Source organism: Tyto alba, unplaced genomic scaffold (genome assembly GCF_018691265.1).
Source record: "Tyto alba isolate M040663 unplaced genomic scaffold, T.alba_DEE_v4.0 Super-Scaffold_38, whole genome shotgun sequence".
Taxonomy (NCBI): Eukaryota; Metazoa; Chordata; class Aves; order Strigiformes; family Tytonidae; genus Tyto; species Tyto alba.
The window spans coordinates 2,713,260-2,727,207 of record NW_024881313.1 but is presented as its reverse complement, the minus strand read 5'-3'; the positions used below and the strand labels follow the sequence as shown (position 1 = coordinate 2,727,207).

General features: G+C 38.2%; 1 protein-coding gene across 1 annotated transcript in view; it reads left to right on the top strand.

Annotated features, from left to right (window-relative positions):
• The window catches only part of PLCL2 (phospholipase C like 2), a 108,934-nt gene that overhangs the window by 52,554 nt on the left and 42,432 nt on the right, over positions 1 to 13,948 (top strand). Inside the window, 2 exon segments of the mRNA XM_032991653.2 lie at positions 9,930 to 10,562; positions 10,564 to 12,417. Of these exon segments, the coding sequence (XP_032847544.1) occupies positions 9,981 to 10,562; positions 10,564 to 12,417 (2,436 nt within the window). The 5' untranslated portion in view covers positions 9,930 to 9,980.

Here is a 13,948-nt window from a genome sequence, read left to right as displayed (position 1 = left end):
GTCAAGTTTGTGAAAACTGGATACTTCTTTTGCTCCACTGGAAATGCTACCCAGAAGCCTGAACTGTGACTGACTCAATAAAATTAAAAGCTAGACGTTCATGCCAAGCATAACTCAGGCTTTGGCTCTCTCAGTGCTCACAGCAGTCTGAGTAGTTTCCTTTGATGCTTCTTATTTATTTTCTTTTGAGATTAGACTTTTCCCCTTTCCCCTGCTCATCTGTATTATAAATTAACCCCTGAAACCAAATGCTCCTTTATTTTAATATCATAAATATGCAGATGTACTTACATATGAAGGCATGCTACAGTGGTGTCATTTTTGCTACCGTATTTTAATATTCAGATATAATATTATCAAGTTCTCTCATTATGTGTATTGCTGTGTAAATAAACATAACTGTTTTTCTAAAAGTTACAGTAGTTGCCAGTAGAAGGCAAATTTACTTAGCAACATGAAACTGCAGAATGGAGAAGTCTTAGTTACTACAGACTTTTTAAAAATTTAGGTCAAAATCAAACATAGTATAAGTAGTTACTTTATTTTCAGCGGGGTAAGCAATATCAGATAGTTTACTTTCTTCTGAAAAACATATGGAATGGTATGCTGAATTAATATGGTGAAATACCACTGTGATTTAATGTTTTGTTTTTTAAAAAGCTAATTAATTGATCCTCAAGAGGTGAGGCGTACATTTTGCCATTAAAAACATGGCCCTAAGAAGAGGTGGCTAACCAGTTTTGGTATGTTAGCCTCTGTTACAGTTAAAACTGAGGCTCAGAATTAAATCTTCAAAACATCTGTTATAAAACCAGGAATGCCCCGTCTAATCACTGTTTTATCATTTTACTGAAGAACATTTTCAAACTGAGCTGTCATTTCTTTTTTAGTTATCTTTGTCAAACTTATCAATATGACTTGCAAACACTAACAGTGAGAAATACAATACAACTAATGTTTTGAGACATGAAATGTGTTCCTGCTGCTTTAGTGAGTTTTAGCATTAGAGTTAGGACATTCTCCTGCCTTGTTCAGCTTGCGTCAGCTTTAAGAGCTGAGCAGGAGGGAGCAAGCGGCAGCATACCTGTGGATGGCTTGGGCATCTTGGTGAAAGAAGTCTCTGCCTCGTATCAGAGTTTTACAGAAAGCTCCTCTGCAACATACTGTGGCAGCCTTTGAATGCTTAAGAGCCGAAGAAAACTTAAGACAGCAACATAAAAAACATTAAAAATATGGTTTTGTTACTCGTGGTAGACTGATCAAATGACTAAATAAGCTCTTCTGTAAGAAATTTTACAAAGCAAGCCTTAGTTTAGACTCTATTTGCAAAACCATATCCTGTTATTTCCCTGCTCATCGCAGTTACAGTCTTTAACTGAGTTAAAATTGTCTGCTCTAAAAGCAGCAAGGATGACACAGGCTACCATTTTTCTCTGCTCTTTCTAATAGGTAGTGTAGTAGTGATCTCTCTCATATACTATACTACTAAATTTCCTAGTGTCCTGTTTTCCTGAAGTGAGGCAGAACAAAAGTAGCCAAAGGAGCCCTGAGAACCTCAGTGCTGTTATTTTATGGTGTTGCTATTTCTTTCTGATACCTTGTCTTTATGTTCAGTATGTTTACAGAATTGTTGAGTTACATTCTGTGAGGTGGACCAAGATGAGAGATTTTGTTTTCCCTAATGACATAAAATTCTTGTCAGGTCATGTAGGATCTGATTTCAACAGAACAGTTTCAACTATATTGATTTTAATTTAATTAATTTATTGATAAAAGGGAGTGATTCTGTTCTTTCCTCCCATTTTTAATCAATTCCCTGGTTCTAGAGGTTATTTTCTACCACCTCTGATACTTACCCAATCACATGGCAAATTGTTTCGGCTCACTGAAATTGCAGAAAACTAATTCACCAAAAAAAAGATTTTTCATTTCCTGAGGTAATGACGTAAATTAACTTACTGTGTATCAGGTGCTAATGCGGACCTGAGGATCTGGGGTGGGGAGAAGGAGAGCAGCTGGGGCAGGAGAGGGGAAGAGACAGGACAGAAAATTAGTGTTTTGAATATGGTTTGAAGAGGGAATTGGTTTAGCTGTGTCATGAATCACTCAATTAACTGATCTGAAGTAGTATAGATAAATTTTTTTTTTTAATATTGAGCTAATACTTGTCCCTGTGTCCATATTCCTTTAATAATAGACTTCCCTTGGTAAAAAAAAGATTAAAAAAAAAAGGAGAAGTATTGTTACTTGTGCAGCTAATCTTCAAATTTTTATTTTGTCTTCACAGTTATTTATAACATTGTGTAACTGGGTCTGGCTGAGGTCAATCCACCACACATTGAAAAAATATGTTTCTCTTCTGCAAACAGCAGATACGCCATGAATAGCAGTTGGAAAAATATTTAAATGCTGAGCTCAAATATAGTGATTCACGACAAGTGGGAGGCCTTGTGTTTTCCAAATAGCTGATGTTTTGTCTCTCACCAAATGCCTATTGTTTCAGCGAAGGACTCTTTACTTTGTCTTAAAAACAACTGCTTAGTGCTGTGTACTGTTAAATAGTGGCTACCGATCCATTCAAAAACTATTGTACACGATGTGATTTATTATGTGCCGTTTCTGAAGTGTTTGGAATTATGTCAGCTGAACTGCTAATTACTTGGAGAGCTTTTTCTTGTTTTGATTTTCACATGCTCTCCAAGCTTTGGACAGCTGTGTTAAAACATTATAAAGTGCGTGCTTTTTAGTGCATTTGGGTCACAGTGTTAGTACAAATCTCCTAGTAATATCTGCTTAAAGGTACTGATCAGGAAGAATGTAGATACTTGGCTGGAGGAGAGAGGCTGAGTGGTGGCTGTCAGCAGATTCTTCTGCTGAGTTGTGATTCCAGGAGAATCAGGCTGAGAGAGAGTGCACTGAGGATGTAGACCTCCTGCCTTCGAGGACAGGGTTCCTAATGGTGAAATGCCTTTCCTGCCCCACCTTTCTTTTTTCCCTCCCCCTTTCTCCATTCCCCCCCCCCTCTTCCAAAGAAGACTCTCACTCTTCCTTTAACTGCATGTAACTTTTGAGATCAATGCTAAATTTTGTGTAACAAAGATGAAACTTTGCTTTTAGGTACCTGTTACTTTACTTATTTTTTTCTACTGACTTTTTCACACAAAAAAATTACTTAAGTTCTTCTATAGTGCTGCATGTTATGTTCTGGAATGAGCAGGTGGCTGTATGTAGGCAACCTATACATAATAATTTATTTTTGTGTATGTGTGTTTGCAAAGAAAAGTGGTCCTGTTTATTGTTGATGTATCAATTAAAGGTATTTTTCAAAGAAAGCCCTAAATATTTTTGCAATGAAAACATTTATAAAGAGAAGGAGAATATGATACCGATGTTGCCTTTGTAACTCATTTGCTGATTCATATCAGCATTTGTATCTCTAAAACCACAGGTGAAACCTTGGAAAAGAACAAATTACTGATATTACCATCTTTTTATTAAAATGTGTTTAGAAAGTGAGTGTTTTAAAATACTGCCTTAAATATCTGTGTTTTTTTCCTTTGAATAGAGCTAATTATATCTAGACATACCTGAATGCTTTCTTGAGTATAAAGAAAATCTGTAAAATTCAGGGGCTTTGTTTTTTCAGGGTTCTGAAGAAAAATGTTTACGAATCATAAAAAACCAAAGCTTCAGGTTTGTTTTTTTTTTTAAAAAACTAACCACTTCCTTAAATAGGCTTGGGTTATACATCATGTTGTTAAGCTAGGTGATTTTGCAATTGCTGCTGAATTGCATTTGATGTAATTCAGGCAGTTTTCATACTCAAATTGGCTTCTTAAGTATCACATGCGCTATAAAAGCAAGTCATCAATGAGTTGTATGGTGTCAGAAGAGTAATTCACTCTACGTTCATCATGAAGATCATTAGACTGTTCTCGTCATAAAGCAGTGACTTGTATTGCACCTGTTGGCTACAGATGTACATTAAATTTCTTCTAAAACAGAAACAGCTTTTTCACTATATGACTTTAAATAATAGTGTGATTTAAAAAAAAAAAATAGAATCAACCAAATTTAGGCATGGCCTGTATTCTTACATAATCACCAGTAATTGTTCAGAGTATTGCCATAACAGTGACCCTCCGATTCACAAACATGTCACCTGATTCAGAACTTACATACAAAAAAAAAAAAATTGATTTATTTAAAAGTTCTTGAGACTCTGTACGTGATTGCAGTCGTGTTACTACACATACATACAGGCATTGCCATCTTTGCTAGGCTGAATGGCTCAGCATCCATTTTATTTCTAAGCCTGTTTGGGATTAACTAAATAGCCATTCTTGGGACTGTGGCTCCTGTGGACTGTCTGCCATCATTGCCACAAGGTGCGCGAGTTTCTTCACGTGTTGTCAAAGCTCCACCATTTACAATCAAAAAGCCTGCAGTGAGTTGCTGGGGTGGAGGGGTGGTGTCTTGTGCTCCGTGTTTTAGGTAGTTGCTTGGCTGGCAGAGCACTCGCATATTTATTGAGTGACTGGGCTCTAGTCCTTGTACCTGGGGATCTTCAAACACGCAGCTCTTTGTGTGCTAGCCACATGCTCTCAAGACTAGGAGCTGCCTTCCATGCTTCCGATGAACCTCTGGTACAGAAACACAAATGGAAGTTTTGTACACTTAGAGCATAAATAAGAAGCGGCAGGATCTGTCACCCGGGGAGGTGGGTATTCCTCTGAGAGGGCAAAATTCAGTGTTCACGTCCCTGGACTGCATGTTTTGCATTCAGGGTCACTAAGTGAAATGTTTATGGAGTATTGACATCAGGGACTTTCACTTCCCAGACAAGGGCTGTAAAAATATGACATTCTGCTGCTTCCTCTTGCTATCATAGTCGTCCCTTTGTATGTCCTCTGTCCCAAAAGGAGTACCTCAGTGGGCTAAATGCAGAGCTTAATCTTCAACTCCCAGTTAGTATAACTGCCACCTCAAGGCTGCAGGTAGCTGCTTTAGTCTAGGAGAGAGGCAGGATCGCAGGCCCCATCTCTGTAAGTGTTACAAATGTATACCAAAGCAGCTTCACACAGATAATAAACTTGAACAAACTTTAATTTGTAACCAGATCCAAACAACTTAAAGAGATGGTGGGGGTAAACAAAACAACCCTCTGGTAACATTTAACAAGCTATGGGTTAGGTATACCAGCTGGGGAAGTTATTACTACACAGCGACACAGAACAACCACAACACATACGAATGATGACTTAATAGCGTGCGTACACACACACTGACTGAAGGGGAAACCTCTCGCTCAAGGGTACCCAGAAGGTGCAGTCGCTCACCCAAGGGGGCAGGGGCTCAGTCAAGGATATCCAGAAGGAGTTTTCACTCACCGTGGTGGGAGATGAGGACACTCAATCCTGGGAAGGTTCCTTGGGTGGCGTCCCAGTCCCAAGGGGAAGACTTCTGATCACAGACCCGCTGCTCCAAGGAGAACCACTCAAAGCGGGGGTCTCTGGTGGGTGGCCCCATTTTATAGCCTGGTCTGATCTGAACCGTGGTCATCATGGACCCGGGGCTCCCCTGGGCTGAGGAGCCCCGTTGGGTGGGGACCCTGCCTGTTGACCAGGGGTCCCACCTCACTTTTCAAGCCACTGGGGTGGTGGTGGCAGCGGTGGTATGTGTGCTGGTACATGGTGTGCCACCAGAGATGTGAAAATAAGGCTGCAAAAGAGCTGTTGGCCTAACTCTTTCTGGGGGTGGGGGGAAGCGGGGTGGAGGGTGCTCCTGCCACAAGTGCAGGACCGTTCTGTATTGGCTGATGGACTGTGCTCCGGTTGCAGCTCCTTACTTCCCACCTCAGGGAGTGGCAGGCCCCTGCCTGGGGCTGTAAGTTTCTTCCCAAGGTGTTCTAGGTTCCACTGTACCGAGCAGTACCTAAACTTATTGATAACTCAGGGATTTAATGTTTTTTTGAAGTACTGCTTTCCCCATGGTGTCATCTAAGGCATGGTTCATTTGGGCATTTACAGGTTGTAACGTTCACTCTCTGCATCCTTTCCTTTAGTAGATGTTTCAAGACCTTGCACTATTCATTGTTTCCTCTCTCATCCTGGTCTATTACATTATCAAGTCTCTGTTTGAACACTGCCACTGTCCCTATTGGAACCCATGGTTATTGGAACTGCTCTTTAATTTTATCATTGTTGCATATATTAAAAGCTTTACTGTTCAGAAATGATATGTGTATCTCTCAGTATTCAATTCAAGGTTCTTTGTTGTCTCCAGAATTCTGTTTTGTAGATAGTGCTGTTGTAGTCACACAGCCATTTCTTTGTCTGTGCCTTAAGAGGAGTAAAAAAAAAGTTATCATCGAGATAGTCTTCCCTGTTTGCTCCTTTAAGCTGTATTCTCCAACTGTCTTTATCTTTTAAGCCATAGATGTCAGCTGGGATTATTTCTGTTCTTTAAACTGCTACTTTGCTTTCTGTTGCTGGAATCTCCTGGATAAACTAAACTCTGTTTTGTCACTGGATATTAACAAAGTTTTGCAACAGTTTTATCTGTGATCTGGTCTGTTTCTCAAAACTTCTTGCAAATGACCTTGGATGTTGCACACACGGTTTTAGAAAATGTATTGATGAGGTGGGCATTCTGGTTTCAATGGTAAATCTTGTGAAGAACAGGCAGTCTTCAGGGAAAGCCCTAAGTTATGACAATACCTGTTATAATCTGAAGATTGTCATGGTCTTCATTGTGTGAGAGATCCTAGAATGATTCTGAAAGTTGTTTCAGCATAAAAATTGTAGCTTCTGCCGTGGACAGAATTATGCACCTGCACTGCAGACCCAGTCTCACTTCAAACGTCTTTAACAGCATCAAGAACACTGTAAGTCTCATGAACGCTGAGAGGTCACTCCTGTGCTTGTTCAGATACATCAGTTTTCCTGATGTGCCAGTCTTTTTGGTTCAAGACAGACTTAAGGCCATGAGTTCATGAATACCACCCCACTTTCAGGGTGAAATCCTCCACATAATATAGCAGCATGTATCTGCCTCCTTCTCCATGCCAGACTATGTCTCTGAGGCTCACAAACCTGTTTCATACAGTTTTTGCACACTCTATGCAGTTACATTCTCTGCTTCTGAGTGAGAGTTTCTTTTCTGTTTCTTTCAGACAGGTGGGTGGATAATTCAGGCAGGTGGATAATTCTGTCCGGTGTCTTTGGGAAAGTACCCTTTAAGTTCTTCTGTTCATGCATATTGATTGTGACTGCCATATCTCTGTCAGGATGGGGGCTTGCACGGGCAATCTGGTAACTCATGATCATGGATCTTTGGAGAAGCAAAAATTTATGAAGGGTGTTCTAGAGCTCAGAGCTGTGAGAAACTTACAAGAGTATTTTAAAATTTGTCTTGATGGTCATTACATTCAGACAGTGATGTCTACTACCAGCAGGCTTTATATGAATAAGCCAAGTGGTACAATTGCTTTACCCTGCAGAAGTTCAGAATACTGTCAAGCTGGCTTCAAATTCATCTGGCAGACAAGCAAAATATGTAGCAGGTGGTAGATTGAATTATTTCTGTGATCTGCGTGTGTAAACTCCAATGCAGTATTTAGGTAACTAGAGTTGGGAATGGGATTGCCCTGAGACGGAACTATTTACATCAGATGGCATCAAGAAATAGCAGATTTTTTTTCTCCCTTGCCATTGGGTGTCTTGGATCAGACACAATCCTCATCACAGAGAAAGGTGTAGACCTTCCTTCTGTTTGGTAAATACGGATCATGGTCAGGCAAGGTAATACTTCCCAGGCCTTAATGATTCTAGTGTCAGGAGGTTATCCGTCAGCTGTCGCTCACCAAAGAGTTCAAGAATTATATTCCCCTCCTGATATGTGGCTGAGAAATCTGAAGCATTAAGGAGTTTCAGCATGCTTCATTTCAAGCCCTAAAATACTGGACAAGAATGTCATTGCTCATTTCTGTGGGGCTATCCCTTGCCACTTTTTCAGGTTAGGAGATGCAGATAGGTAGCCAGACAAGAAGCTAGGCTTAAAATAGAACAAAAATATTCGTAAACAAAAATCACATTTGTAATATTTTTTTAAATTAAGGAAATTTGATTTTGATTGAAAGCAATCCTTATGCCCAAACTACATGTAATGAGATTCCAAGAGGCAACTCTGTGTGGTATCCATTGCAGGTGTTTGATCTGGAGTTAGAAAGAAAACAGTCCTCTGTAGGATTATTCACTTTTACTCATCTCTTGAGAACCTGTGTAAAGCAAATTCTGCTGTCATTAAAGGTGCAAGAATGGTATGGTTGATTAATTTTCTCAAACACGGAACAGCAAATATTAAGTCTGCCTACTTTATTAATAATTGCTTTCAGTGAAAGCCTTTTTGGATGCTTATAAATTAAACAACAAAATTCTGCACTTTTAATTTAATGAAATTAAACATACAGCACATATGCCCTGAACTGAAAGTGTATTCTGTAATGGATGGTTTGTATTTGAACATCTGTTCAGTGTAGCAATTGTTAAAAGTTTTCTTTCCCTCTCTTGTATGCCATATAAGCAATGCTGATTTACACTGGAACATACTTCAAATGGAAAACTATTAGAGGGAAACTCAATGTTCTTTTTTTATAAAGCTGAAAAAGTAATTTTTTGAGCAGTGCTGGAATATAAGAAGAACACTTCTCAATAAGGTATCTATCATAAAAACATTATTTCATGGCAATATTATTTTGGACTAAAAGCTTATCAAGACACATAACGCTTTTAGAAAAAAAGCAACATTTTTTCAATTTCAGAAAATTAAGACAGTGAAAGCACACAGGTTTCTTAAATTCAGTTCTTGTGAAATTGATTATACTTAAGTAATCTAGTAGTGATTTATTTACACTTCTTTAAATTAATACAAACAGCAAATAGAGGTAGCTAAATGACATCTCCCCTCCCCTCCCCTCTTCCCCAATTTCTTTCTAGAAAACCAAGAAAACTAAGCTCTTAAAACAATGAAATAACCCAGGTGAATCACTTTTGCTTCCCCTCCTGACCAGCTCTTGCACGTTTCATTCAAGTTCTTTCCAGCAATATGCAGGCTCTTTAGAATTAGAGTTTAATCCTCTTGACAGATCCCTCCTGATTCACTGTCATATTTCCTGAAACTCAGAACTTGCAGTGAATTATATCTGCTCCAGTCCAGTTGCTTGTGTTTCACTGTAGCTTTCGAAGACTAATGTGGACGTTTTCCTAGTATAGGCGTGGGATGCACGTGTCGGTGCTCTTGGCAGTCTGTGGGAGGAACACGGATGGGGGTGCGGCAGAGAGGGAAGCTATGCATTGCAAGTGCTGTTAATGTCTGGTATGCTTCGATTAGGACCGTGTCCTATTGCTTTTATGTCATTAATTGTATATTAATGTTTCTCTGGTGTTCATGAGGACCCTGTTGGCCTGATATTAAGTCATTATGTTCTGTACTGACAAAGTTCAGCAAGTGTCTGGGACTGTATAAGGAGGACTCATGGGAAGGTGTACTTCCTACTGCTTGGCTATAGAACCTGTTATCTCTGTAAGTAGGTTATTCCTGATAAAATAAAGTGCATTTATACAGCATTATTATTTCATTGGCATTCAAAACTAGCTTTATTTAATTTTGTGTTCATACAAAATTAAGCAAAAAAAAAAAAAAAGTGACCCTGGAAGATTACGTATATAGGCAAGAACAAATATTCAGCCATTATTACTGTTTTCATTTGTGATGATTGCAGTAAGAATTTCCATCATACTGGTCATCACACAGATGCCAGACGTTTTTGAACTACTTTATGAACTTTCAGCTTTAAGTTGAAACCTATTTCAATATTTAGCAAAATCATACTAATACATGTTTTCTTGTTCCTCCTCCTTGTTTACCAGGATGGTACGAAACAAAAGCGAGAACGGAAAAAGACTGTGTCGTTTAGCAGTATGCCAACTGAGAAAAAGATCAGCAGTGCAAGTGACTGTATAAATGCGATGGTTGAAGGCTCTGAGCTCAGAAAGATTCGATCCAACTCTAGGGTGTATCACCGATATTTTCTTTTAGATGCAGATATGCAGTCTCTACGCTGGGAACCTTCAAAAAAGGATTCTGAAAAAGCAAAGATTGATATTAAATCAATCAAAGAAGTAAGAACAGGAAAAAATACAGATATTTTTCGCAGCAATGGAATATATGACCAGATATCAGAAGACTCTGCATTTTCAATTATATATGGAGAAAATTATGAGTCACTAGATCTTGTTGCTAACTCAGCAGACATTGCAAATATTTGGGTTACTGGCTTAAGATACCTGATTTCTTATGGAAAACATACTCTAGATATGATAGAAAGTACTCAAGATAATATGCGGACTTCATGGCTTTCACAAATGTTCAGTGAATCAGATGTAGATAATTTGGGACATATACCCCTGTGTAATGCTGTACAGTTTATAAAAGACTTAAATCCTGGTCTAAAAACTAATAAAATTGAACTGAAATTCAAGGAGTTACATAGATCCAAGGAAAAAAACTGGTACAGAAGTAACAAAAGAGGAGTTTATTGAAGTTTTTCATGAGCTTTGTACCAGACCTGAAATCTATTTCCTGTTGGTTCAGTTTTCAAGCAATAAAGAATTTCTAGATACTAAGGACCTCATGATGTTTTTAGAAGCAGAACAGGGTATGGCACATGTCACGGAAGAAATAAGCCTTGAAATTATTCAGAAATACGAGCCAGCCAAAGAGGGCCAGGAAAAGGGTTGTCTTTCTATAGATGGGTTTACGAATTACCTTACTTCACCAGATTGCCACATATTTGATCCAGAACATAAAAAAGTTTGTCAAGATATGAAACAACCTTTATCTCATTATTTTATAAATTCATCTCATAACACATACTTGATAGAGGATCAGTTTCGAGGCCCTTCTGACATCACAGGTTACATTCGTGCTCTTAAAATGGGTTGTCGAAGTGTTGAACTGGATGTATGGGATGGCCCAGATAATGAGCCTGTGATTTACACGGGGCATACAATGACATCACAGATTGTCTTCCGTAGTGTGATTGACATTATTAACAAGTATGCATTTTTTGCTTCAGAATACCCTCTTATTTTGTGTTTAGAAAATCATTGTTCTATTAAGCAGCAGAAAGTGATGGTACAACACATGAAGAAAATTTTGGGGGACAAACTACATACCCAGTCTCCAAACACTGAAGAGTCTTATCTTCCATCACCGGAATCACTTAAAGGGAAAATACTAATTAAAGCAAAGAAGCTTTCCTCTAATTGTTCTGGTCTAGAGGGAGATGTTACAGATGAAGATGAAGGAGCAGAAATGTCACAAAGAGTGGGGAAAGAGGGGGTAGATCAGCAAAACTCGTTGACGGGGAAACGATTTCAGCTCTGCAAAGAACTCTCTGAGTTGGTAAGCATATGTAAATCAGTTCAGTTCAAAGAGTTTCAAGTTTCATTTCAGCTCCAGAAGTACTGGGAAGTATGCTCGTTTAATGAAGTGCTTGCTAGCAAATATGCCAATGAAAACCCAGGAGACTTTGTAAATTATAACAAACGTTTTCTTGCGAGAGTTTTCCCTAGTCCTATGAGGATTGACTCCAGTAATATGAATCCCCAGGACTTTTGGAAATGCGGCTGTCAGATAGTAGCAATGAACTTCCAAACGCCTGGCTTAATGATGGATCTTAACATTGGTTGGTTTCGACAAAATGGAAACTGTGGCTACGTCCTTCGTCCTGCTATCATGAGAGAAGAAGTATCCTTCTTTAGTGCCAATACAAAAGACACTGTGCCTGGAGTTTCACCTCAGCTGCTTCATATTAAAATCATTAGTGGGCAAAACTTTCCTAAACCCAAAGGATCAGGTGCCAAAGGTGACGTTGTGGATCCTTATGTCTATGTTGAAATACATGGCATCCCTGCTGACTGCGCAGAGCAAAGGACGAAAACTATGCATCAGAATGGGGATAATCCAATTTTTGATGAAAGCTTTGAATTTCAAATAAATTTACCAGAATTAGCTATGGTGCGTTTTGTAGTACTGGACGATGATTACATTGGGGACGAATTTATTGGGCAATACACTATTCCCTTTGAGTGTCTACAGACTGGTTATCGGCACGTTCCTCTGCAGTCTTTAACGGGTGAAATGTTAGCACATGCTTCCTTGTTTGTGCATGTGGCCATTACTAATCGAAGGGGTGGTGGGAAACCTCATAAGAGGGGTCTCTCTGTGAGGAAGGGCAAGAAATCAAGGGAATATGCTTCTATGAGAACGTTGTGGATTAAAACAGTAGATGAAGTGTTCAAGAATGCTCTCCAACCTATTCGGGATGCCACGGATTTGAGAGAAAATATGCAGGTACAGTTTTTACAATGAATTTATCTGGGTTTTTTTTTGTGTATTTTTGTATTATGATACATATGGTATATATGTTTTTAAGAGTGTTTTTAAGAGTTTTGTAAGCTACGTTATTCCAGTCTAATGTTGAACAGCTTAAAAAATGGATTATGTCAGAGCAGCCTTTGAGGTGAGACTGTCCACTGAGGTAACCTTGGATGCATATGTGTACTTTGTTGAATGTGAACTGGAGATACGACTTCAGTGTTAGAACTCAAGGCTGTTGACTCATCCTGTGTCTTTGAAGGACTGTTAAATAAATATACACTAGGAGAAAGTATGGCAATATTTTAGTTTTAGAAAATTAAGTTAGATAGAAACAGAGGAGGAAAATACAGCTGATAGGAAGAGGAGACTTTACTGTTTATTGGAAAACTTTGTGTACGTGAAAGTGTGTTTAGCATAGTTTCACTGAGGTTTTGTTTTTTCCTCATTCCCAAATAGAAGGCAGTACTTTCAGAAAGACCGTTTGCTTTCCATGATTCTTCTTAGCAACAATATGTTAGAAATACATGGAATTAACCCTAAGGTATTAGAAGGCATCCTCTAGAAGAAATTAACTTACCTTAGAGATCGCATACGGTAAACACATTGAGTTTCAGGAGAAAGTACAGGCTGAGGTGCTTGTTTTTTGTGGAAGCCAACAGATTCCACTTCAAAAATGCATTGTTTGGAGATTCCAAGAAAGATTCCAGGTAAATAAACCCTTTTAGACATAAAATGAGTTGTAAAGTTGTGTTTTATTTAATAAAGCTTTTAACTCTCTATAAACTTCTGATGGAATACCTGCAGTGATCAATAAAATTAAGTATAGTTATTTCAAATGAAGTGATCTATTAAATCCTCTTGCCCTTATGTAATGTTGAGGGGAAACTGAATAAAGGTAATGTCTGAGACTTGACTCTGGATTTTAAAGGCACTCCGCAGTAGGTAAATTTCCTTTGTGAATAATCTTACATTGAAGAGATTTTAATAATATTACCATTTTAAAACTATTTTTTTTTAATATAAAAGAAGAAATTACTGCAACATAATGAAGCTCTGCCATTGCACTTTTTATATAAAATTGCTATACTAAAAGACTATTAAAATACATGGGTTTTGTTTTGACTCATACATGTTTCACATTATTGGCTACGTTTAAAGTGTACTTTACCTGTAGTTAGTCTATTGAGGGTTAGAGTTCCGTTGCATAAAGGATACTGTATTTTAAGATACCTTTGAAGGAAGAGCTGAATTTAAGATTTGAGGAAACAGTGAAAACATACAGTTTTTTGTAGCTACTTCAAACTCTTCACTGTGCATGCTACAATATATTCCAGAAGTGATATAATTGGAAACAGGCTCTACAATATGTTTTCTTTGAATGTGAGATATTAAAAGGTATTTTATATATTTAATTCTGTAATTTTGGAAGTTGTGCTATCAACTAAATTCATCATTATCATCTCTCAAAATGCTATCAAGAAGATATTTTAAATATATGAAGGAA